Raw genomic sequence first — 26,700 nt, 5'->3', positions numbered from 1 at the left:
GCTACCTGAATCTAGCCCCTTGTTTCTAATCTGTTCTTGAATTTATTTAGATTGTGGCATGATGTGTGGCTTTTTGATGATTTGTTAGCGTGCTACACTTTGTCAGACAGCTTCTATTTATGTGATTTCTTGATTCAACATATCTGGCAGTAATCAGGCCTGGGTGGGGCAAGTGAAATTGAACTCAGTTTTCACAGTCCATTCATGATTCAGCATGGGAGGGGGAAATTACTTTTTCACATCGGGCCAGGCAGGTTTGAACAGCTTTTTTCCCTTAACCGATTGCCGACCGCCCACCGTAGTTTTACGGCGGCAGGTCGGCTCGGCTGCGCAAAATCACGCAATATTTTGCATTGCAGCCACTAGGCGATCACCGCTGGGCACCCGAGATCGCTCGTGACAGACGGTTAACCGGGAGCGAGAACCGGGAGCTGTGTGTGTAAACACACAGCTCCCGGTTCTTTCAGGGGGAGAAATGACTGATCGTATGTCCATACAATGTAAGAACAGCGATTTGTCATTTCCCCTAGTCAGTCCCACCCCCCCTTCAGTTAGAACACAATGAGGGAACATAATTAACCCCTTGATCGCCCCCTAGTGTTAACCCCTTCCCTGCCAGTGACATTTTTACAGTAATCAATACATTTTTATAGCACTGATCGCTATAAAAATGCCAATGGTCCCAAAAATGTGTCAAAAGTGTCTGATGTGTTCGCCATAAGGTCGCAGTACCGATAAAAATCGCAGATCGCCGACATTACTAGTAAAAAAAAAAAAAAATATTAATAAAAATGCCATAAAACTATCCCCTATTTTGTAGACGCTATAACTTTTGCGCAAACCAATCAATAAACGCTTATTGCTAAAAAAAATTATGAAAAATATGTAGAAGAATACATATTGGCCTAAACTGAGGTAAAAAAATGTTTTTTTTATATATTTTTGGGGGATAATTATTATAGCAAAAAGTAAAAAATATTATTTTTTTTTTAAATTGTCGCTCTATTTTTATTAATAGCGCAAAAAATTAAAACCGCAGAGGTGATCAAATACCACCAAAAGAAAGCTCTATCTGTGGGAAAAAAATGACGTCAATTTTGTTCGGGAGCCACGTCGCACGACCGCGCAATTGTCAGTTAAAGAGACGCAGTGCCGAATCGCAAAAAGTGGCCCGGTCATTGATCAGCAAAATGGTCCGGGGCTGAAGTGGTTAATAAATGAAATAATAATTTAAAAACTGCATCATGGATTTACTTGCGTTATCTTTGTGAAATATCAAAATTTGTCTGATGATCTGAATCATTTAAGTGTGAGAAATATGCAAGTAAAAAATCAGGAAGGGGCAAATACTTTTCCACACAACTGTAGAAGTCACTTAAACTGCTGAAAGAATCCTGAGAATCTTTCTGTAGGGTGTTCATATGTTACAGTACACATCAAATAATGAATAGGCTGAATGCATTCTATAAAAAATGGAAAAGGGAAGAGCAACATCAATGATAATAATCCAGGGAAGGATTCCAAACACGGTAGCTTCCAGTCCATTATCATACTGCGGGCGACAACCAAAGGCTGGCAGTATCCAGAGCTGGAAAAGAAAAGCGTTATATTACTGAGTCTTACCAATGCCCAATCTATACAACATCTATGTTAGTGACCTCTGTGACAGAATAGATACAGGCTTGCTAAGTAGATGAGGAATGTCTGTGAAGAAGGCGGGCACACCGCCCCAGTGTGAAAGCACTCAAGCTCTCAAACTGGGGCTGCAGGGGAGGCGTATTTAAGGAGCTTTACAGGCGCTATTTTTAGCCCAAAAGCGCCTAAAAACACCTCCAGGGTGAAAGAGGTCTTTAACCACTTCCATACAGGGCACTTACGTACCTTCCCACCCAAGCCAATTTTCAGCTTTCAGCACTGTCGCACTTTGAATGGCAATTGCGCGGTCATTCTACATTGTACCCAAACAAAATTGGCGTCCTTTTTCCCCACAAATAGAGCTTTCTTTTGTTGGTATTTAATCACCTCTGCAATTTTTTTTTGCGCAACAACTAAAAAAATACAAAAAATTTTGAAAAAAAATTACGTTTTTATTTTTTTCTGTAATTTTTTTTGTAAATAAGTAAGTTTTCTCTTTCAATTATGGGCACTGATATGGCAGCACTGATGAGATGGCACTGATGGACATCGATGAGGTAGTACTGACGGGCACAGATAAGGTGGCACTGATTGGCGGCGCTGGTATGTGGCACTGATGGGCACACATAGGCGGCACTGATGGGCACACATAGGCGGCACTGATGGGCACACATAGGCGGCACTGATGGGCACACATGGGCGGCACTGATGGGCACTCATGGGCGGCACTGGGCACTCATAGGCGGCACAGATGGGCACTCATGGGTGGCACTTATGGGTGGCACTGATGGATACTTATGGGTGGCACAGATGGGCACTGGGCATGGATGGGCACTGTGGGGTGGCACTGATGGACACTGTGGGGTGGCACTGATGGACACTGTGGGGCGGCACCTATGTTGCCAGTCAGTGCCCATTTGTGGGCACTGATTGGCATCTTTTATTTATTTTTGGGGTTTTTTTCCAGCCTTTTTTTTTTTTTAGCCTTTTTTTTTAGCATTTTTTTTAGTTTGCCCTTCCCTGGTGGTCCAGGGTGGGCTTCCCTGGTGGTCCATGTGGCGATCCGAGGGGGGGCTGCGCTGATAAACAATCAGCGCGAACCCCCCCTGTCAGGAGAGCAGCCGTTCGGCTCTCCTCTACTCGCGTCTGTCAGAGGCGAGTGAGGAAGAGCCGTCAACGGCTCTTCCTGTTTACATCGTGATCAGCCGTGGTTGGACACGGCTGATCACGTGGTAAAGAGTCTCCGTGAGAGATTCTTTACCTTGATCGGTGTTGCGGGGTGTCAGACTGACACCCCGCAACAACGATCGCCGCGATGCGTGCCCCCAGGGGGGGGGAAGCGGTTCAGAATCCTGAGGACGTCATATGACGTCCAGTCAGGATTCTACAACCACTTTGCCGACGTCAATCTGTCATTGGCGGCCGGCAAGTGGTTAAGTAATACTCAAAATGTCGGTTATAAAGCAATACTTCTTTATAACTGGCTCTGTGAGTAATGCTTTATAACTGCCATTGCAGTATTCACAAAGCCAGTTGTAGTATATTACTCACAGAGTCAGTTATAAAGGAGTTTTCTTAAAGCGGGGGTTCACCCAAAAAAAGATTTTTTTTTTTTTTTTTTTATACGATGTCCCTTTATCATCCTTAATTTTTTGTTTTATATTTTGGCACTGATAATGAGGAAATTTTTATTTTTTTGGGAGAAGGGTTCTCTTTCTCTGGCATCTCGTCATCCAGCTACCTATTCCCATAGCGCCATATGCTCTAGCCCCTATCTCCCCTTGGCTTATTATTTCTCAATATTTTGTTTAATCCAGAAACGAGAAGTTAGAAGGTTTAGGACCAGGGACAACGTATGTGAGACAAGGGGATATGTAACTATAAGACCCCGTACACACGACCGAACATGTCTGCTGAAACTGGTCCGCGGACCAGTTTCAGCAGACATGTTCGGTCGTGTGTAGGCCCGAGCGGACAGGATTCCAGCATACATTTGCCCGCCGGGCCTTTTTCCAGCGGGCAAATATTTCTGGACTTGTTTTAAAACAGCCCGCTGGAATCCTGCCCGCTCGGACATGTTCCGTCGTCTGTACAGACCTACCGTACATGTCCGAGCGCCCGCCATCCCTCGCATGCGTCGAATGACTTCGACGTATGTACTCTCTGTACTCTGTACTGAGTCTATGCTGCTGGGGCATCATACCTGATGATTTAAGGGGGGGCCCTGCTGGGAATGCCTGGTGTAAGGGGGGGCCCTGCTGGGAATGCCTGGTGTAAGGGGGGGCCCTGCTGGGAATGCCTGGTGTAAGGGGGGACGCCGCTGGGAATGCCTGGTGTAAGGGGTGACGCCGCTGAGAACGCCTGGTGTAAGGGGGGACGCTGCTGGGAACACCTGGTGTAAGGGGGGACACCGCTGGGAACGCTTGGTGTAAGGGGGGACACCGCTGGGAACGCCTGGTGTAAGGGGGGACTCTGTTGGGAACGCCTGGTGTAAGGGGGGACTCCGCTGGGAATGCCTGGTGTAAGGGGGACTCTGCTGGGAACGTCTGGTGTAAGGGGGACTCCACTGGGAACGCCTGGTGTAAGGGGGGACGCTGCTGGGAACACCTGGTGTAAGGGGGGACACCGCTGGGAACGCTTGGTGTAAGGGGGGACACTGCTGGGAACGCCTGGTGTAAGGCGGGACTCTGTTGGGAATGCCTGGTGTAAGGGGGGGACTCCGCTGGGAATGCCTGGTGTAAGGGGGACTCTGCTGGGAACGTCTGGTGTAAGGGGGACTCCACTGGGAACGCCTAGTGTAAGGGGGGACACCGCTGGGAACGCCTGGTGTAAGGGGGGACTCTGCTGGGAACGCTTGGTGTAAGGGGGGACACTGCTGGGAACGCTTGGTGTAAGGGGGGACACTGCTGGGAACGTCTGGTGTAAGGGGGGACTCTGTTGGGAACGCCTGGTGTAAGGGGGGACTCCGCTGGGAATGCCTGGTGTAAGGGGGACTCTGCTGGGAACGTCTGGTGTAAGGGGGACTCCACTGGGAACGCCTGTTGTAAGGGGGGACACCGCTGGGAATGCCTGGTGTAAGGGGGGACTCTGCTGGGAACGCCTGGTGTAAGGGGGGACTCTGCTGGGGACACCTTGTGTATGGGGGGACTCCGCTGGGGACACCTGATGTAAGGAAGGGCTCTGCTGGGGACACCTGATGTAAGGAGGGGCTCCGCTGGGAATGTCTGATGTAAGAAGGGACTCCGGGTTTCCACTAATTCTGCATTATGGTAAGTTGAATATTTTAATTCTATATTACAATGTAATAATAGAAATAATGCGCTGCAATCATCCTGACACCATAACAGCCATGGTGCCGGGATGATTGAAGCGCCATCTGCTGATTTGTTAAACTTTCTGGAATAGACATTTCTATTGTGGTGAAGGATCTGGGCCTGCTGTCCCTTCATCCCTCTTTCTTTCTTTCTCTCCTTCTCTCTCTCCCTCTTTCTTTCTCTCCCTCTTTTTTCTTTCTTTCTTTCTCTCCCTCTTTTTTTTTCTTTCGCTCTTTCTTTCTTTCTTTCTCTCTCTCCCTCTTTTTTTCTTTCTTTTTCTCCCTCTTTTTTTTCTTTCTTTCTTTCTTTCTTTCTTTCTTTCTTTCTTTCTTTCTTTCTTTCTTTCTTTCTTTCTTTCTTTCTTTCCCTATTTCTCACCCTCTTTCTTTCTCTCCCTCTTTCTTTCTTTCTCTCCCTCTTTCTTTCTCTCCCTCTTTTTTCTCTTTCTTTCTTTCTTTCTTTCCCTATTTCTCACCCTCTTTCTTTCTTTCTTTCTCTCTCTCTCTTTCTTTCTCTCTCCCTCTTTCTTTCTCTCCCTCTTTCTTTCTTTCTCCCTCCATCCCTCATTCATCTCAGACTCTAACCACACCCCTCCGAGCCATGCCCATGTACTTCACGCCCACGATTCCCTGGTAACCACGCCCATTTTTCGCCACCGTTGAGGGCCCCTTAGCAGAATTTTACTTAGGACCCCAGGGAGGTCATTATCGGCACTGCCTATCAGGGAACACTATATTAACCTGTGCACTGCAAGCCAGCCATGCTGATTAACGTTGTTTGTTAAGCCTTGTGTGTTTGGGTTCCTGCTTGCCGTGTGCTACGTTTATCTCTGTGTACCGATCTTGGCTTGTCCCTGACTATTCCTGTTTGCTTGTGACCCTGACCTTTGGCCTGTCCTTTGTTTATCCTGTCTGCTTGTAGCCCTGACCTTGGCTTACCCCTCACTATCTCTTGTATCCTGAGTGGCTTCTTCCCCTCTCTCCTCTATGCCCTACGGAGCTCTGGGGGCCGATACTTGCTGGATCTTAGACTCTGCGCCCTGGGGAATCTTTGGCTCAAGCTTCCTGTGGGATCCCTGTTTGTGCTCCAGTGGACCTGCCTCTCATATCCACTCTGTGTTGCATCCGCAGCTGTCTGCCATAGGGTTCACTGCATTGTGGTGCACTCCTGACTTCAACGAGGTGCATCTGTCATCTGGCCACAGGTGTCCTGACATTCTGGACCCTTCGGTGGAAGACTGCGCTATATTAAAGAGGAGGTCCAGGAAAAAAATATATTAAAAGCCAGCAGCTACACATACTGCAGCTGCTGGCTTTTAATAAATGGACACTTCCCTGTCCTGGAGTCCAGCGATGTCGGCAGAAGGGTTCCCAGCCTGAAGCCGAAAGGCTACACTGCCGCCGCCATTGCGGGTAAGGGAACCCGGCAGTGTAGCCTTTCGGCTTCACGCCGGGAACCCTACTGTGCATGCGTGAGGCCCGCTCCTCTCTCCTATTAGCCCGGTGGCCAGGGGAGGAGGAGGAGGGAGCCCCGCCGGGGAAGTCATGGCCACGGCCGGACTCCAGCAGGAAGTGGGAAAGGATGCCTGTCTTTGACAGGTATCCTGCCCCCCCCCCTCCCCCGAAAGGTGCCAATTGTGGCACCGGAGGGGGGAGGAATCCGATGAGCGGAAGTTTCACTTTAGGGTGAAGCTCCGCTTTAAGATACCTCTCAACTCATCTATTATGGAATGACAACAGTCTTTCCCTTTCTCTGAATTTCCTGCAGCGTCCCCTCACACGTGCTCATGTTGGAGAAATAAAAGTGGTCATCAATTTTATGTACTTACCGATATGTTACAAAGAAACAAAAGAACGGTTATATTCTTTAGCAGCGATTTCTTAAAGTTCTGAATTTTTAGGTTTGCAGGAGGCTTCTGCTTCTTGTCATTTGTAGACTGTTTATGTTGCAAAGAATCGTGCTGTTTGACCTCAAGTCCTTTCCAAGTGAATTCTGTGCTTTCAGCAGGCACAGAGATTTGACCCATTCCTATTGGTATGTCAATATGAGTAGCCTTTAAATCGTCCTGTCCACGGCGATTTATGTATGTGATTATGAAAAGGTTTTGTATGTATTTTTCGATTATTACCAGAATAGAGTAAGGCAAGTTGTACCATGTGTATGCTGGATTAGTTTCTGCACATATTATGGCCAAGATAGAACCCCATGAGACAATCCAAGAGCCAATGGCAGAACCTACAAGCATGTCAGCATCAAGTTTCACAGAAGGACTCTTCTCTTTGACTACGGGTTTTCTTTCAATTTTATACATGACTAGTCCAAGCAGGGACCCTATGCACATGAGGCTCAGAACTGGTATTGAATAGAAATAGTAAACACTTAGAGCCATTTCACTGTTGGTTTTGGAGAGACCGATGTTCAGGAGGTAAGCAACAACTACGCCGATTGTTGCAGCCAAAACTATAAGTCCTAAGATAGAACCAGTAAGCACACCATTAAGTTTCAATGTTGTTTTATGCTGTGAATAATCCGTCTTGTTCCCAATATTTTTCCATAGGACGTACAGCATAGCAGATGCCAAAATCTGATATTCGATGTTGAATGGATATATATAATAAATTCCTTTTTTAAACTCCTTACACAGATTTGTGGTACAGTTACATTCTAAGTGTTCTATATCTGTAGAATACAATCAGAATAAAATCAGAATAAAAGAAAAACACACACAAAAAGCACATCATAGTTGGCATTAAAAATAATGATATACAGTATATAGCATTAAGCTAGATTCTGGGGGCCTTTAATGTATTCTTCAGTTGCTCCAAAGAGCCACATATTATCATTCTATGTTTTGTTTAAAAGGAAAGAAAATTTGGAATGTTTATTTATTGTATGAATTGTTTTATGCCAGCACTCGTAAAAAATACCAAAGTTGGAAAAAATGAATAGTACCCAAAGCGAATGTAGTAGCAGCACTTGTACAGCCATGGCCAAAAGTTTTGAGAATGACACAAATGTTAATTTTCACAAAGTCTGCTGCCTCAGTTTTTATAATGGCAATTTGCATATACTCCAGATTGTTACGAAGAGTCCAGATTGTTACGAAGAGTCCTTCTTTGCCACGAAAACTAACGTAATCCCATAAAATAACATTTCCACTGCATTTGTTAAGTAGGGATGAGCCCTGATGTTTGAGTCGAACGTAAATTCGACTCGAACATTGGGTGTTTGCCTATTCGCTGAATAACGAACAATTTGGGGTGTTCGCGGAAAGAGAAAGATGATGCCTTTAATGTGCATAATGTTATGGTAGGCCAGTCTTTTAAATTGTTTGCCTAATGAACCAACAAACACAAAAAGCTGCATGCACAATTTATAGCAACTCAGTACACCATAGTATACAATAGTGCGTAAAGCCCCGTACACGCGATCGGAATTTACGATGGAAAAATTCAGACGGACATTTTCCATCGGAAATTCCAACCGTGTGTATGCCCCATTGGATTTTTTCTATCAGGAATTCCGATGTGATTTTGACCGGTCAAAAGTCCGACCGTGTGTATGGGGCTTTACTGTAGTGTTGCATTTCAGGTGAGCTTGAGAAGGTCCATTGAAGTGCCATTCAGAATAAATGCAGCATAACTATTTAACTCATAGCTAATCGAATGAGTACCTATCTCATTTCCTTACTTATGGTCCAAGTCAGTGGTGTTTCTAGGGTCCTAAAAGATCTTGACCAGTCTCTGGACACCAAATGTTTGGTTAAACCTGTTTGTTTAGGTATTGTTTGAACTAGGGATGTCCCGATACTGATACTAGTATCGGTATCTGTACCGATACCGAGCATTTCCCTAAGTACTTGTACTCGGGGAAATGCTCCGATGCTTCACCCTGATACCTGGGCAGTCAGGGTGATCGGTGTGGCAGTGGAGTTACAAGCACTGATCTGCCCCCTTTTCAGCTGCTTTAGTTAAAGTTATTCAGCGGTGATCGGTGCTTGTAACTCCTCCCAAAGCCGCACCGATCACCACAGACTGTGCCTGTATCCTCCTCCGTGATGCTCTCCCCCTCCGGGTTCGTGTCCTCCTCCGTGCTGCTCTCCCCCTCTGGATCCTTGTCCTCCTCCATGCTGCTCTCCCCCTCCGGGTCCTTGTCCTCCTCCATGCTGCTCTCCCCCTCCGGGTCCTTGTCCCCCTCCACGCTGCTGTCCGTGCTCCGGGTCCTTGTCCCCCTCCGCGCTGCAGTCCATGCTCCGTGCTCTGTGTCCCCCTCCTGCTACTCTCCCCCTCAATGTCCTCCTCCACCCCCTCGATCTGTCAGGATGGAGAGCAGAGATTAAATCCGGCTCCTACTTTTTCCGTATGTACAGAGTCGGTGATCACTGACTGTCCATTTACATAACTGAAACATCATAAACACAGGTTCTCTCCATTCATTTTAGCTGAGGCTGCAGAGAAAGTGACTGGGGAATCTGTGTCCTTTGTCCCCTTCTCTGTCTCAAAGGGGAGATGTAAAAAAAATTAAAAAATACTGACACATTTGCCACTGTCACATGACATTAAAAAAAATATCAGTAATCCGTATCGGCGAGTACTTGAAAAAAAGTATCGGTACTTGTACTCGGTCTTAAAAAAGTGGTATCGGGACAACCCTAGTTTGAACTCTATGCATTACTTCTACACGAAGATATGTATTTGCACCTTGGTATGACTACTTATACAATGCATGTGTATTTTCTTGAAAAAAAAAAATGTAACCATAAAAATGTTGTAGAGTTTGTAGTATACAATAATAAACGGTGGCTGGCTTCTTTTTCATCAGTTCAATGGTGTTAAAATTCTCTTTTGAATAGATCTGTAATTTTGTAAATATGATGACCTGACTGAACATAAAAGGCAAACATACGATATTGATAAAAAAAAGAAGCAGTAAATTAACCAGCCGGGAGAGCAACCCATCTAGTAGAGGTGGGGAGGGGAGTGCAGGTAGGCCTAGACAGTTGGTGGTAATAGGGGATTCTATAATCAGAAGGACTGATAGAATAATTTGTCGCCAGGATCGCTTCAACCGAATGGTTTGCTGTCTCCCTGGTGCCAGGGTTCGGCATGTGGTGGACCGGGTGGATAAATTACTGGGAGGGGCTGGGCATGACCCAGCTGTCTTGGTCCACGTTGGAACCAATGACAGTATACATGGAAGGTGGAGGCTCCTTAAGAATCAATTTAAAGAACTAGGCTGCAAGATGAAGGGAAGGACCTCCAAGGTGATATTCTCTGAAATATTGCCTGTGCCATGCGCAACACAGGAAAGGCAGGGGGAGATTAGAGAGCTGAATGCATGGCTAAATACCTGGTGTAGGAAGGAGGGATTTGGGTTTCTAGAGCACTGGGCTGACTTTTCATTGGGGTGCAACCTATATGCTAAAGACGGTTTGCACTTGAATGGAAGGGGGTCTGCTGTGCTGGGGGAGAGGTTTATGGGAATGCTGGAGGAGTATTTAAACTAGGATTGAGGGGGGAGGGTGAATTAGAATTACATCGAGCAGACAGGTCAGTTAGTGGTCAGACATTAATGGAGAGTGGAATGGGGATAGATAGGGGAAGGGTTATGGCAGGTGACAAGAAAGTTCCCATGTTGCAAACAGCCATTGGAAATAATAGTGCCATTTGTACTACTATAAATTATATGAAAAACACCAGAGAAAAATGTAACAATACATTTAAGTGTTTGTTCACCAATGCCAGAAGTCTGCCAAGCAAAACAGGTGAGCTGGAAGCTCTGGTGCATGAGGAGAGCTATGATGTAATCGGTATTGCTGAAACTTGGCTTCAATCTTCACATGACTGGGCTATTAATATTCCTGGCTATGCTCTATTTCGGAAATACAGGGTAAAAAGGAAAGGTGGAGGGGTCTTTCTCTATGTGAGAAGTGACCTCAAAGCAAGCGTGAAAGAGAACCTGGTTGATGGAGAGTGTGATGAGGCTGAAGCATTATGGGTGGAACTGCATACAGATGTGCGTAGTTCAAAATTAATCATTGGAGTTTGTTATAAACCACCCAATGTTAATGAGGAGGTGGAGACTCAGCTCCTTGCACAGATGGAAAGGGCTGCAAGGTCTGGGGCGGTGATAATAATGGGGGATTTTAACTACCCAGAAATTGACTGGATTAATGGCACTTCTGGGACAGTTAAAGGACAAAAATTTAAAAACCTATTGCAGGACAATTTTATGGTGCAGTTTATTGAGGCCCCAACTAGGAATGATGCCCTGTTGGACCTGATAATCTCAAACCATGCAGAGCTTATTACTAATGTTCAGATAAAGGAACACCTGGGTAGCAGTGATCATAACATGATTTCATTTAATGTTAACTATAAGCAAGAAATACATACAGGAAATATTAAAACACTAAATTTTAAGAGAGCAAATTTTCCAAGGATGAGGGCTGCTCTCCAGGACTTGGACTGGGAGGGACTATTGGCACAGCTGAACACAGAACAGAAATGGGAATTCTTCAAAAAGACTGTGTGGAACCTCACTGCAAAGTATGTTCCCATGGGCAATAAGTTTAAAAGGCTAAAAATAAAACCTATGTGGCTCACAGTCAAAGTTAAAAAAGCTATAAACAATAAGAAAGTAGCTTTTAAAAAATATAAAAATTAAGGAACACTAGTGTTGTTTAAATGCTACAAAGAATATAACAGAATATGCAAAAAGGAAATCAAGGATGCAAAAATTCAAAACGAACGACAGATTGCAAAAGATAGTAGGACAAACCCCAAAAAATTCTTTAAATATATTAATAGTAAAAAGGTGAAGTCTGAGCATGTAGGCCCCTTACAAAATAATCTAGAGTGGGTGACTGGGGACAAAGAGAAGGCAAATGTATTAAATGCTTTCTTCAGCTCTGTGTATACAATGGAACATGGGGGAGCTCATGTCCAAAATGGGGGTGGGAGTGACACAGCCTCAAATCCACAATGGCTCAAAAGTGATATGGTCCAGAAATATTTAGACAGAATAAAGGTGGATAAAGCACCTGGACCTGATGGCATCCATCCACGGATCCTAGGTGAGTTGAGCTCTGTCATTTCAAAGCCACTGTATCTAATATTTAGGGACTCATTAAAGACAGGAATAGTACCACTGGATTGGCGCAGGGCCAATGTGGTACCCATATTTAAAAAGGGAACAAAGTCTTTACCAAGTAACTATAGACCTGTTAGTTTAACTTCTATAGTTGGGAAGATACTGGAACGTTTAATAAAAGACCACATGGATGAGTTCTTGCTGGAAATAAACTATTTAAGCAGCAGACAACATGGATTCATGAAAGACAGAAGTTGTCAGACAAACCTGATTTCCTTTTATGAAGAGGTAAGTAAAACCCTGGACAGAGGCGTGGCTGTGGACGTGATATATTTGGATTTTGCAAAAGCGTTCGATACAGTTCCGCACACACGGCTCATGTGTAAGGTAAGGTCTACAGGATTGGATATATCAGTTTGTAAATGGATAGAAAACTGGCTGAAAGACAGAATTCAGAGAGTCGTGGTTAATGATTCTTACTCTGAATGGTCCAAGGTTATCAGTGGTGTACCCCAAGGTTCAGTGCTGGGACCCTTACTTTTCAATATATTTATAAATGATATTGGGTCTGAGATCAAAAGTAAAATTTCTGTCTTTGCAGATGACACCAAGCTATGCAGTGGAATAACGTCCTTGCAGGATGTCTCCAATTTACAAGCCGACCTCAATGCTCTGTCTAATTGGGCGACTAAGTGGCAGATGAGGTTTAATGTAGATAAATGTAAAGTTATGCACTTGGGGGCTAAGAATATGCATGCATCATACATACTAGGGGGAGTACAACTGGGGGGATCTGTAGTGGAGAAGGATCTGGGGGTTTTAGTTGATCATAAGCTCAATAATGGCATGCAATGCCAAGCTGCGGTTTCCAAAGCAAGCAAAGTCCTTTATTGTATTAAGAGAGGTATGGACTCCAGAGACAGAGATATAATTTTGCCCCTGTACAAATCATTAGTAAGACCTCATCTGGAATATGCAGTTCAGTTTTGGGCACCAGTTCTCAAAAAGGACATCGGAGAACTGGAGAAAGTGCAGAGAAGGGCAACCAAACTGATAAGAGGCATGGAGGAGCTCAGCTATGAGGAAAGATTAGAGGAACTAAATTAATTCACTCTTGAGAAGAGGAGAATAAGGGGGGATATGATCAACATGTACAAATATATAAGAGGTCCATACAGTGAACTTGGTGTTGAGTTATTCACTTTACGGTCAACACTGAGGACAAGGGGGCACTCTTTACGTCTAGAGGAAAAGAGATTTCACCTCCAAATACGGAAAGGTTTTTTCACAGTAAGAGCAATGTGGAACAGACTCCCTCCAAAGGTGGTTCTGGGCCAGCTCAGTAGATTGCTTTAAGAAAGGCCTGGATTCTTTCCTAAATGTACAGAATATAACTGAGTACTAAGATTTGTAGGTAAAGTTGATCCAGGGTAAATCCGATTTCCTCTCGGGGGATCAGGAAGGAATTTTTTCCCCTGCTGTAGCAAATTGGATCATGCTCTGCTGGGGTTTTTTGCCTTCCTCTGGATCAACTGTGGGTATGGAGTTGGGTGTATAGGATTTTACTGTGTTTTGTATTTTGTTTTTTTTATTTTTTGTGGTTGAACTGGATGGACTTGTGTCTTTTTTCAACCTGACTAACTATGTAACCACTTTAGGACCATGCCACGTACATATACTGTGGAAGGGCGTCTCTTAAGAGAAGAAATCACATACAGGTATGTGATTTTGCTATCAACTCTAGGGTGCACACCCTCAGAGCTGTGCTCCCACTGTGATTGGACACAGTGGGAGCATATCAGCAGGTCTGCCGGGCACCCGCAATCTTTCGCTTGAGAGACAAAACGGCGGTCTGCCTATGTAAACAAGTCAGACCATTGTTCTGTCAGACAGGAAGAAAAAGATCTCTGATTCCTGCTAATCAGGAACACCGATGTGTTTCTTCCTTGAGTCAGTCCACCCTCCACACAGTAAGAAAACACACCCAGGGTACACAGTTAACCATTTGATTGCCCCTGGTGTTAACCCATCCCCTGCCAGTGTCAGTGCTTTTTGTTTTAGCACTGATCACTGTATTGGTGTCACTGGTCCCCAAAAAAATTCACTTAGTGTCAGATTTGTCTCCCGCAATGTCACAGTCCGCTAAAAATCGCTGATCGCCTGTCATTACTAGTGAAAACAATAAAAAAAAAAAGTTAATTTGTGGGGGAAAAAAGGACATCAATTTTATTTGGGTACAGTGTTGCATGACCGCGCAATTTTCAGTTAAAGTAACGCAGTATCGCAAAAATGGCCTGGTCATTAAGGGGGTAAAACCTTCTGGGGCTGAAGTGGTTAATAAAAGAGTTATACACAAAATTATATTCAAGAAGTGTAATGTGCATATACTACTGTATATAAAATAATATACAGTAAAACCTTGGATTGCAAGCTTAATTGGTTTCAGAAACATGCTTGTAATCCAAAGCACTTGTATATCAAAGCAAAAAGAAATAATGGAAACTCAAATGATTTGTTCCACAACCATTTATTCATAAATCCTTCAGTTTATAGTCCATATAAAAAGATTATGGCAATGTGATAGGTTGTGTAACTATAAAATGTCCATCCACAAATGGAAGCCTCCACAAGGGGATTAGAAGCAAAATCCAACAGGGGCTACAGATTATAATTAAGTGTAGAAATATGTTTACATTTAATGACGGTCCAACATTTAGCAACTCACATGGTTGATGATGATGTAGCACCCTGGTGTTTAGTTTAATTTAGTTTGTCGGGTATTAATCACCCTGGCTGATTGTTAGAAGATCAACTGGTTTGCTGTATCTTTTCTCTTCTGTCACTAGGTGGCACTTGCTGGTGGCATTAGAATGACAAGGGTGTAGCAAGGTCAGACTATGGATAGATGGGCTGTCCCAGCCAATTGACAGAAGTTTTAGTCCCTTGGCCTGCTGGGGGAGCCTATTTATTTGGGTGGAGTCAGGTGATCAGGGTTATTTGCCACCTGGGCGGCTGTCTGGGTGGACATGTGTTATGTCGCCCGGGTTGCTAGGCCAAGACAGAGACCTATTCTGGGGACACCTGGCTGCTAGGCTGCCTGAGGCCTATCTAGGAGCAAGAGAAGCAGCGTAGGGTTGGGACTGCAGGATTGCAGTCCAACAGAGCTGTGAAGGTTCAGCCAAACAGGGAACCAGTTGTGGTCGGAGGTAGAGGGGAAGCTGTCGCCCAAAGGGCCTGGTAATGGACTAAGGGGGGAACCCATGTTGTTTTTTTTTCAATGACTTTTATCTGTATTGTCAGGACCCAACAATTCATTATAGCCGCGATCAGTTTTAAATTACTTTTTTCCTTTAGAAATGTCATTTTGTGCAGGGACTTTTCTAAGAACTGGAAACATGCGCTACTTTACAGGCATACTATAGACACCCCCAGATACGCAATTTAAAGGAATTTTTCACTTTTATTGTTTCACTTTAAGCATTATTAAAATCACGGCTCCCGAAAAAACGGCAGTTTTTAAAACTTATTTTTGCATTGATGCATGTCCCCTGGGGCAGGACCCAGGTCCCCAAACCCTTTTTAGGACAATAACTTGCATATTAACCCTAAAAATTTGCACTTTTGATTTATCCCATAGACTTTTAAAGTGTGCTCCGCGGCTTATCGAATTTGGCACTAACACCCCAAATTGTTCGCTGTTCGGCGAACAGGCAATGTTTGAGTCAAACTCATGTTCGACTCAAACAAATAGCCCATCCCTAGTTGCTAAATGTTGTACTTTCATTAAATGTAACCATATTGCTACACTTAGAGGTGCCTCTCTTGTCTTCTATACCCAGTTGTGACATGACGTTACTTCTATATCAAGTCAAAATGTATTTAAAAATATAGCTTGTATGGCAAAACGCTCTCAAACCAAGTTACTCTCAAACCAAGGTTTTACTGTATTATTGTTAATCAATTCGTTAGTAATAAAGACATAAGCATTGTGGTGGTGTACAGGGAAACACAGAATCAGACCAATTTCTTCAGACTCATTTGATAAAAGTACATTTAACACAAAACCTACTTAAAGTGATGTTCACAAAGCCAAGGGACCTCAGTCTTCCCATATGCTCCTCCAGTTGATGTTCGGACTCTGTTGCTACCGCACTAGCCCAGAGAAGTAAGTTTGTAAACACAGAATGGATTAAACCAAACCTAAAATAAGGTCATACAGTAGGTAATTAGTAAAATGCCACCAAGATAACGAGAAAACTAGAAGATGTTCCAGTGGAGGTTAACAGAAGGCACATGGATTGACACACAGACCACTAACTAAACAAAATCTTCTTCATCAAACTTCCATCCCACCGGTGAACCACAGTTTGGTATCTGTTTGTGAAACTGTGAACAGCAGTGATCCCGAGGTTCGCCACTAATCACAGTCCATAAACGGTTTATGAAACAGAGATGATTGGCGGAGAACATGTTTGAACATCTTATACCGCACACTGAGAATCCTCATTGACTGACACAGAAATGGCCAGTTTATGAAGCCGCGATCTCATCGCTTCACTGGCGATCTGTGTCAAAATTCACCTCCCAGATTCACCAGCTCAGAGGTGGAGAATCGGGGAGTGAAGAGAGAATCCCGGGGGATCTGAGGGGGAAGGAGGAAGATTATTAACTTCCGTCTACCTCAATCATACCCCCCAAGACAGTAACAATGCCCCCCTGTCATATTTTTGTGTATGCATATGTATATACATACATACAGTTGTGCTCATAAGTTTACATACCCTTGCAGAATTTATGATTTCTTGGCCATTTTTCAGAGTATATGAATGATAACACAAAAACTTTTCTTTCACTCATGGTTAGTGTTTGACTGAAGCCATTTATTATCAATCAACTGTGTTTACTATTTTTAAATCATAATCACAACATAAACTACCCACGTGGCCCTGATCAAAAGTTTACATTACCCAGTTCTTAAAGTGGAGGTTCACCCAAAAAATCTATTTTTAACATTAGTTTGAGGCTAATTATGTGAAGCAGAATCGGGTGTTTTTTTTTTTTTAAATCAATGCAGTACTTACCGTTTTAGAGAGAGATGTTCTCCGCGGCTTCCGGGTATGGGCTGCGGGACTGGGCGTTCCTATTTGATTGACAGCCTTCTGACGGTCGCATACAGCGCGTCACGAGTTCCCGAAAGTAGCCGAACGTCGGTGCGCAGGCGCCGTATAGAGCCGCACCGACGTTCAGCAACGTTCTGCAACTTGTGACGCACTGTATGCGACCGTCGGAAGGCTGTCAATCAAATAGGAACGCCCAGTCCCGAAGATCATACCCGGAAGCCACGGAGAACATCGATCTCTAAAACGGTAAGTACTGCATTGATTTAAAAAAAAACACCTGATTCTGCTTCACATAATCAGCCTCAAACTAATGTTAAAAAAAAAATTGGGTGAACCCCCGCTTTAATACTATGTATTACCGCCTTTAACATCAATGATTGTCCCTTTTTTTTAAGGGACAGTATAAAAAAAAAAAAAAAAAGTTAAATAAATTATAAAAAAAAACTAAAGCGCCCCATCCCTCCATGTTTGCGCGCAGAAGTGAACGCACACGTAAGTCGCATCTGCATATGTAAACAGTGCTCAAACCACACACGTGAGGAATCACCACGATCGTTAGATCGAGAGCAATAATTCTAGCAAAAGACCTCGCCTGTAACTCAAAACTGGTAACCTGTAGAAATTTTGAAACTTTGCTTGTGGAGATTATTAAGTGTCAAAGTTTGTCGCCATTCCGCGAGCGGGTGCAATTTTGAAGCGTGACATGTTGGGTATCAGTTTACTCGGCGTAACATTATAATTCACAATATAAAAGAAAATTAGACTAATTTTACTGTTTTCTTATATTTTATTTAAAAAGGTATATTTTTTTCAAACAAATTGCATTTGTAAGACCGCTATTCCACTTTAGTCAGAGCTGCATAGTTTATTTTTATTTATAACTGCCATCTGCATAGGCAGTTTTGTGGTAAAGGTGAACTATCCCTTTAAAGAACATTTGTATGATGTGTAAAACAATGCTTTTCACATGTAATCTGACGAAACCCAGATTCTTAAAGCCAACCAAACACATATAGATTTCTTTTGTTTAGCTTGTGAACTGAACGAAAATAAGCTAAAAGATTATTCCATCAGCGCTAACAGTATGGATTGGCAAATCTCTTTCTGCAGTCTATAGTATTCTGACAGCCGGCTTGCTATCGGAATACCTCTGATTGGATGCAGTCGCCAACAACTTTCCACTTGGCTCGTTCGACTTCCTGACTTTAGTTTATCCAGGTGTTGCCAACAGGGAAATCCCATGGAGCAAATTTCAGGTGATTCAGCATGAATGGACTGAAATTCGATGAGAATATAGCCAATTTAAGTATGTTATTAAAGAAACACTAAAGGCAGAATTTTTTTTTATTTTTTATAACAAACATGTTATACTTACCTCCACTGTGCAGCTCGTTTTGCACAGAGTGGCGCCGAATCCTGTCTTCTGGGGTCCCTCGGCGGCTGTCTCGGCTCCTCCTCGCAAAAGCTTTCTACCTTCATGCGAGCGAGCTTGCATGGTGGAAAGCTTTTGCGAGCGCGCTCCCGTGATACAGCGGCGGCCATAGCCACCGACTGTATCACTCGGCCCCGCCCCCCGGCGCGTCATCCGCTGTGATTGACAGCAGCGTCAGCCAATGGCTGCACTGCTATCAATCCGCCCAGCCTAGCCAATCAACGGCCAGGTTAGGAACCGAACAGGATGACAAGCACGCGCCCGGGACTTTCGAGGGGTGAGGTAAGTAAAACGGGGGCTCTGGGGGGCCGCCGCTGTCAGATGTTTTTTTACCTTAATGCATAGGATGCATTAAGGTAAAAAAACTTTACCTTTACAACCCCTTTAAGGCCTCAATCACACTTGGCCGTTCGGGTCCTGAACGGCCGCTCCATGCATTGCTATGGAGGGTCGGATGTCAGCGGAGACATGTCCGCTGACATCTGACCCGACCCGCTAAAAACAGATGTATGGGGGCCACGTCCCCATTCGTCCATGCGGATCGGATCGGGTAAGATCTGATGAAAACGGACATGCTGTTCGTTTTCATCAGATCGCTCCATAGGGAGACAGCGGTGCCCGACAAGCCCCTCCCCGCTCAGTGAGCAGAGAGGAGCTTGTCATCCGTCAGCTCAGCAGAGATCTGCGGACTGATCTCCCGCTGAGCCGACGGGAGCAGGCGGACTCCGTAGCGACGGAGTCCGCCAAGTGTGAATGAGGCCTTAGTGATAAATGGAAATAGATGGCTTTCGTATACTTATCCCCAAACATTTACCCTGATTATTAAAGCAGGGAGTTAAGCTATTCACCTTCCATAGCAAAATGCAATAAATAATGAATTTCTCTTCAGGTTCCTTTAGCATTCCATTCACGTATTCCATGTAACAGTAAACACCATTCCCTTCTTTATACAGCCTTATATCAAGTTGCAATAACATTGCGTGACTCTTTGAAAAAGTAGTTTGGGATACAAAAGTTCATATTGTGAAAGTTAATGTTCCATTCATCATGTTCCATCCTCGTCTCTAGCCTGTATACGTTATTGCCAAGCCTTGTTCCTAGTCCCCAAAGATTGCACAAAGCACAGATTTCATTTTAAGGAACCTACAATTTCTGACTTATAAGGGCTAACTGTAGCCAATTAATGACACCAAACTGTGTTGACAGGGCAACAGCAAGACATTGCATTTATTCCCATAAGAAGAACAGGCTTATTTACTAGAGGCTTAACAGGAGATTGTATTGTATGCGAGTATGAAATGTAACCTCTTAATGACAAATGCTGCATTTGCTATACACAGATTTTAACCACTTTTGAACCACCCTATAGCAGATTTACTACTAAATAGCAGCCCTCCTTTGCAGGATTACATATATATACGTGATTCTGCACTTCTACTTTTTTTAGCATTAAAACATGTCCCCTGGGGCAGGACCCGTGTCCCCAAACACTTTTTATGGCAATAACTTGTATATAAGCCTTTAAAATTAACACTTATGATTTTTCACGTTCGTGTCCCCTAGACTTTAACGGTGTTCACACAAATGTTCTGCTGTGAACCGAACCGGGGGGGATATTCGGGGCTCATCCCTAATGAAGACAACTACTTAAAGCAGAGGTCCACTCTATTTTATAAGTTTTGCTCAAATGCCCACAAGCAAGATGAAAACGACTGGCAACATTTTATATAACTTCTTCTTTACAATGAAACCGGACATCAGGGGAGATAATTAACCAAAACAGTGAGTGTGCCATTGTCAATGTGTGATTGTGTTACTGTTTGTAAAAAAAAAACCTCCGCTTTAAAGCTGAACTTGCTTGCTCCCTCGGCAATGTCTATATCTTCACCAAATGTTATTCTGGGTTCAGGATCTTCAGCCATCTTGATTGACAGCAAGAAAAATACTGACCACAGTTCCCTACTACTGTATATTCAAACATAAAAAAAAAAGTTTGAGTCCGAGCTACACTTCAAGGCTATGGTCAATTCAAACTAGGGATGAGCCGAACACCCCCTCGGTTCGGTTCGCAGCAGAACATGCAAACAGGAAAAAAATGTGTGCGGACATGCGACTATGGAACACGAACGGCTTATATGCAAGTTATTGCCATAAAAAGTGTTTGGGGACCCGGTGATTTTATTAATGCTTAAAGTGAAACAATAAAAATGAAACAGTCCTGGTGGCTGCAGCCAGACCTGACCAACTCTGTGACAGTGCTGGAGGCGGCTATAGTGGGGTCTCTGGAAGCGTTGAAGGGGTTGCTATTCAGGGGGCCAAGGCGCCTTACCATCTCACCCCATTGATGCATACCACTATGCGGGCATGGAAGGTGGGTGAGGCGCTGTGGGCACCCCAGCCCAACTCTTGGCCTGAACCCTAACCTATCGCAGTTCAATACCATCCCGGATCCGAAGGCATTGGCCAAATACAAAATACTACATCGGGTACATTGTACCAGTAGTCACTCACCAAAAAAAGTGTCAAAAAAGTAAAAATGACAGAAGACAGTTTTATACAATTCCTTTATTAAAAAAAAAATGTGTTCCACGATGTCCATCGATCTTCAATCACTGTGTCCGATGGTCTAGAAAAAAAAAAAGCAAAAGCTCCACCTCCATGGGAGGCGTCCACGAGACTGCTGTGTTTTTGCTTTGACAGCTGGTGGGGCCACCCGTTGACGTAACTGGGTGACCTCCACCGCCTTCTGACATCATGCATGTGTCATCCGTTTACATCACCGGGTGGCCCGCCCTTAGCTATATAATAGCTGTCATTGCGAAAAGGCTGCAGTCGGCAGGACGCCTCCAATAGAGGCAGAGTTTTTCAGAGTTTTTTTGGAGGGTTTTTCTCTGGACCATCGGCGCTGTGATTGAAGATTGATTTACACCGCAGGACACTTTATTTTTTTAAATAAAGGAATTGTTCAAAACTGTCTCCTGTCATTTTTACTTTTTTCAGACCCTTTTTTGGTGAATGAATAGGGGTGAAATGTACCCAATACCCATTCACATAGGGGGTATCTGGGGCCCTCTTGTTAAAAGGGGGCTTCCAGATTCTGATAAGCCCCCCGCCTGCAGACCCCCACAACCATCGGGCAAGGGTTGTGGGGAAGAGGCCCTTGTCCCCAAATTTACCTGAAGGGCCTGGTATGGATTTTAGGGGGACCCCCATGCCATTTTACAGAAAAAATTGTCGCAGGGTTCCCCCGTAATATCCATACCAGACCCACAGGGCCTTGTAATAGACTGATTTTTATGTATATTGCTGTGAGATCCAGCAATACATTACATTTTTTCCTTTACAGATGTAATTTTGCAGCTCTCATTCAGTACAGTATGTACAGCTGCCGTGTAAGCAGCCTTACATAGTGTGAGGCATGGACTTAGACTCCTGAACCATGATTGGCCAAAGGAACCCTGCGGCCAGATTCATGTAGAATTACGGCGGCGTAACGTATCCCGTTTACGTTACACCGCCGCAAGTTTTCAGCGTAAGTGCTTGATTCACAAAGCACTTGCGTGCAAACTTGCAGCGGCGTAGCGTAAAGCCGTCCGGCGCAAGCCCGCCTAATTCAAATGGGGCGTGTACCATTTAAATTAGGCGCGTTCCCGTGCCGAACGTACTGCGCATGCTCCGTTTTGAAATTTCCCCGACGTAATGTTTTGAACAGCGACGTGCGTAACGTACTTTCGTATTCCCAGACGTCTTACGCAAAAAAAAAACATTTAAAATCTGACGCGGGAATGACGGCCATACTTTAACATGGATGGTCTAATGTTACACCATCTAAATAGCACTGGTAACTTTACGACGGGAAAAGCCGACTAGCGACGACGTAAGCGAATGCGACGAACGTGCGTACCTTCGTGGATCGCCGTAAACAGCTAATTTGCATACCCGACGCAGGAAAACAACGCAAACTCCACCCAGCGGCCGCCGGAGAATTACACCTACGATCCAAAGGCGTACGAAGCCGTACGCCTGTCGGATCTATGCCAAAAGCCGTCGTATCTTTGTTTGAGGATTCCAAATCAAGATACGACGTGGCAAATTTGAAAATACGCCGGCGTATCAGTAGATACGCCGGCGTATTTCTGCTGTGAATCTAGCCCATGGTTCTCAAAGCAGAGCTTGCTGTGATTGGACAAAGCATGCAAGTTAGGTGCATGCTTTGGCCAATCAGCATCCGTAAATGCACTGCAATGTCGTACGTTTTTACTCGAACATCGGGCTCATCCCTAGTCTTCATTGAATGATTGTTCTGGTAAAAACTATACAATTTTGGAAGTCCCGTCACTTTCTGTCCCAGTGGTCACCAGAATTATAGAGAATAAATATCTCTCCAGAAGAGAGTTTATCCAAAGCTAGAAACAATAATGAGGTCCTATAGATATAAAGCAGGCCCGGACTGGCCATAGGGCACACCGGGCATATGCCCGGTCGGCCGCAGCTGTCAGGGCCACATGTCAATTTCGGGCCTGACTTACTTCATGTGCAGCTGCTAGAGCCGGCCCTGATCACCCGCTGCCGGCCTCTCTGCGTCCGGCTCCGCGGGGAGGGCCGCATCTATGTTCTTCTGGCCGGGGTCCCCAGTCCCCCCCGCCAGAAGCCAAAGCATCTAGGCTGCTCCGTGGGTGCCGCTCAGCCAGCATCAACACGGCCAGCTCCGCGGCCGTCCGACTGACTATTCAGCTCAGGGGGGCGGAAATGAAGGGGTCAGGTGACCATGAAGGGGGAAGAGCTGCCTGGAGGAATCCCCTTCTGCCTGTCGCAAAGGTGTATCTGCAGCCACAGACACCGGGGCCTAGAGAAGACTGCTAAAAAGTAAGTAACGCCAGCCTGCCTGCCTGTTTGCAAAAAATTATGTTTTACACCTGCATTTACACAGCATGATAAGAGCATGCTTTGGTCTGGTCAGTGGTCTCTTTTACACAGTAAAAAAGAGTGATGCTGAACTCAGGTAGTTTAGCATCACTCTTTACTGTGTAAAAGAGACCACTGACCAGACCAAAGCATGCTCTTATCATGCTGTGTAAATGCAGGTGTAAAACATTGTGTGAGAGGGACATTTCTTGGGCCCAAAAGGTGCATTTAAAGTGTATATATGATATTTTTTTTTTTTGTGTGTGTTTGTAATTGTGGTATGTTTAGTACTGGTTGGCTGGGTAAGTGCAGTGTTAACAAAAAATCATATATACACTTTAAATGCATGACACTAAGGATGAGCTCCAGCGTGTTCGCATAGAACACGTGTGGAGCCCGCCAGGAAGTCGGCACCCGCGCTGCGCTAATCACAGCCAGGCAGACATTTCCCGATGCTCGGCTGCAGAGATCGGGAAATGTCTGCCTGGCTGTGATTAGCGCAGCGCGGGTGCCGACTTCCTGGCGGGCTCCGCACGTGTTCTATGCGAACACGCCGGAGCTCATCCTTACATGACACCTTTTGGATTGTTTTAGACCCCTTTCACACTGAGGCGCTATAACACTAAAAATAGTGCCTGTAAAGCGCCCTGATAGAGCCGCTTTATTTACTCCAGTGTGAAAGCCCCGAGGGCTTTCACACTGGAGTGGTGCACTGGCAGGACGTTAAAAAATGTCCTGCAAGCAGCATCTTTGGAGCGAAATGAATGGACAGTGGGGCCATACCGCGGCACTTTGCAGATGGTTTTAACCCTTTTTCGGCTGCTAGCGGGGGGTTAAAAGCGCCCCGCTATCGGCCGAATACCTCCGCAAAAATAACGGTAAAGCGCCGCTAAAAATAGCAGCGCTTTACCATCTCCGCCCCTATGTGAAATGGGCCTTCTATATAATTTTGGGTAATATATTTTGAATGTGCCCTAAAATTAACTATTAACTGTTAATGACACTCCACAATCGGTTTACAAAACGCAGCATAGTTTGCCGAATCGGATCGCATGGGTGTGAACACCCATGCAATCTGATTCTGGTGTGGACAATAAAGGGTCCTGCACCAGTGTGGTTTGAATGCAGTATGATTTGAGCCATACAAATCCATGGCTCAAATCGCAACCCAGAGACACAACATGTAATTCGCACAGGAATGTTGAGCGATTCCTGTGCGAATTACATGTGGTGTCTCACACCACAGTAGTGTGAACCCGGGCTGAGGCCTTAAAGCCAGCTGCAGCATTCCTCTTGGCAGGAGTGAGCTCAGGTGTGTTTGGATCCTAGTCTAAACTATCCTGAGCTTTTCAGCCAGGATAGTCCAGCAGCCGCACATATACACTCCTCTTGTATATGTACAACTGCAGACCATGAAATGTCCTCGCTGCTTACAATTGGAAGCACACTGTAATGGGAGGGGGCCGGGGGTAGGGGGGGGTTGATTTAATAACAAACATGTCATGCTTCCCTGATCTTTATATATATAAAAAAAATGGGCTGCTCAGCCTAAAATGCCCGGGCCTATTATTTGTCCCAGTCCGGGCCTGATATAAAGCATATGAATGTATATGTATTGTGTAAATTGTTTATAAAATTAATAAAAAGAGATTGAAAACAAAGCTAGAAACAAAAGCTTTTGGACAAGATACCACATGACATTATGATTCTGCTGTACAGTATATGTTCATCATGCAACCAGTAAGATCACACCTATCATGTTTCTAGTGCAGGTTAAAAATGAACAGAAGCCTTCTGACTGCTATGGGGTTTTCCTCTTCAGAAAATTGAACAGCTTTGCATTGTTTTTTTAGTACAAGGACATTAACTTGCTCACCTTTCAAGTGTTTTGAAAGATTTGATCACATCCTTTGAATGACACCAGAGAAAATATACCTGTAATATATAAAAATATTCATATCTTAGTTTTAGGATCTGATAAATATAAAATTAAAATTTTTAAGAGTTAAATAATTCAACAAAAATACACAATTGGTAAAATTATTAGCTCTTGACTACGTTAAATTATATGTATTTTCCTTGCATGTACATGTGGTAAAACCAAGCTCTAAAGATTTCTTGATTGTGCCCCACATTTTAAAGTAAATTATGATCTTTAAAAAATATCACCGTTGAATTCTTTAGCCTCCTCCATTACTATTAACCAGGTCAATGTGATCTGTGTTTTTTTTTTTTTTTTTTTCAAATATTTAAGGCAGTTATGGTGAAATATAATCAGCGCAATCAAAAAAATATAGATATGTGTGCAAACAATCATTAAATAAACACTCTGGGCCAGATTCACGTAGGAGCGCGTATCTTTGTTCTGGCGAAGCGTATCCTATTTACGCTACGCCTCCGCAACTTAGACGGGCAAGTGCAGTATTCACAAAGCAATTGCTCCGTAAGTTGCGGCGGCGTAGCGTAAATTGGCCGGCGTAAGCCTGCCTAATTCAAATGTGGAAGAGGTGGGCGTGTTTTATGTAAATCAATCGTGACCCCACGTAAATGACGCGCTTAAAGAACGGCACATGCACGCGCATGCTCAGTTGAATTTTTTCCCTAAGTTACGCCGGCTCAATGCCTGTGGCGTGAACGTAACCTATGCACAGCCCCATTCACGTACGACTTACGTAAACGACGTAAGAAGATACGCTTGTGCAGACGTCCCCTTTGCATTGGCTGTGCCTCATATAGCAGGGGTAACTTTACACCGGATGTGAGCCTAACGTAAATGGCATAGTGGGCGCAAGTACGTTCGTGAATCGGCGTATCTACCTAATTTACATATTCAACGCGTAAATCTACGGAAGAGCCCCTTGCGGGCAGCGTAACTATTGCACCCAAGATACGACGGCGTAGGAGACTTACGCCGCTCGTATCTTGGCCAAATCTATGCGTAACTGATTCTAAGAATCAGGCGCATAGATACGACGGCTCGCATTCGGACTTACTTACTAGGTCGAAATGCAGAATCACATATATATATATATATATGTGCGTGATTCTGCACAGGAGAGCCACCCTGTAGCAGTAAATCTACAATAGGGCACTCCGGAAGTGGTTAAATTAGCTCTAATCCCATTTACCATAACCTTCTTTATTTTTTTTAACTCTGTTTATTGAAAAAGACTTACAATGACAGAATGCTTAGTACATAATG

At 44.3% G+C, this 26,700-nt stretch overlaps 1 protein-coding gene across 1 annotated transcript in view; it reads right to left on the bottom strand.

Annotated features, from left to right (window-relative positions):
• Positions 1–1,236: 1,236 nt before the first annotated feature.
• The window catches only part of LOC120924453 (proton channel OTOP1-like), a 51,034-nt gene continuing 25,570 nt past the window's right edge, over positions 1,237–26,700 (bottom strand). Inside the window, exons 3-6 of the mRNA XM_040335423.1 lie at positions 25,375–25,433; positions 16,111–16,241; positions 6,778–7,628; positions 1,237–1,588 (exon numbers count right to left, since the gene is read on the bottom strand). Coding sequence (XP_040191357.1) covers positions 1,418–1,588; positions 6,778–7,628; positions 16,111–16,241; positions 25,375–25,433 — 1,212 coding nt within the window. The 3' untranslated portion in view covers positions 1,237–1,417. The remainder of the gene's footprint in view (positions 1,589–6,777; positions 7,629–16,110; positions 16,242–25,374; positions 25,434–26,700) is intronic.

This window comes from Rana temporaria, chromosome 1, assembly GCF_905171775.1.
Source record: "Rana temporaria chromosome 1, aRanTem1.1, whole genome shotgun sequence".
Lineage (NCBI taxonomy): Eukaryota > Metazoa > Chordata > Amphibia > Anura > Ranidae > Rana > Rana temporaria.
The sequence above is the reverse complement of the archived record's forward strand: the minus strand, read 5'-3'. Positions and strand labels throughout refer to the sequence as shown.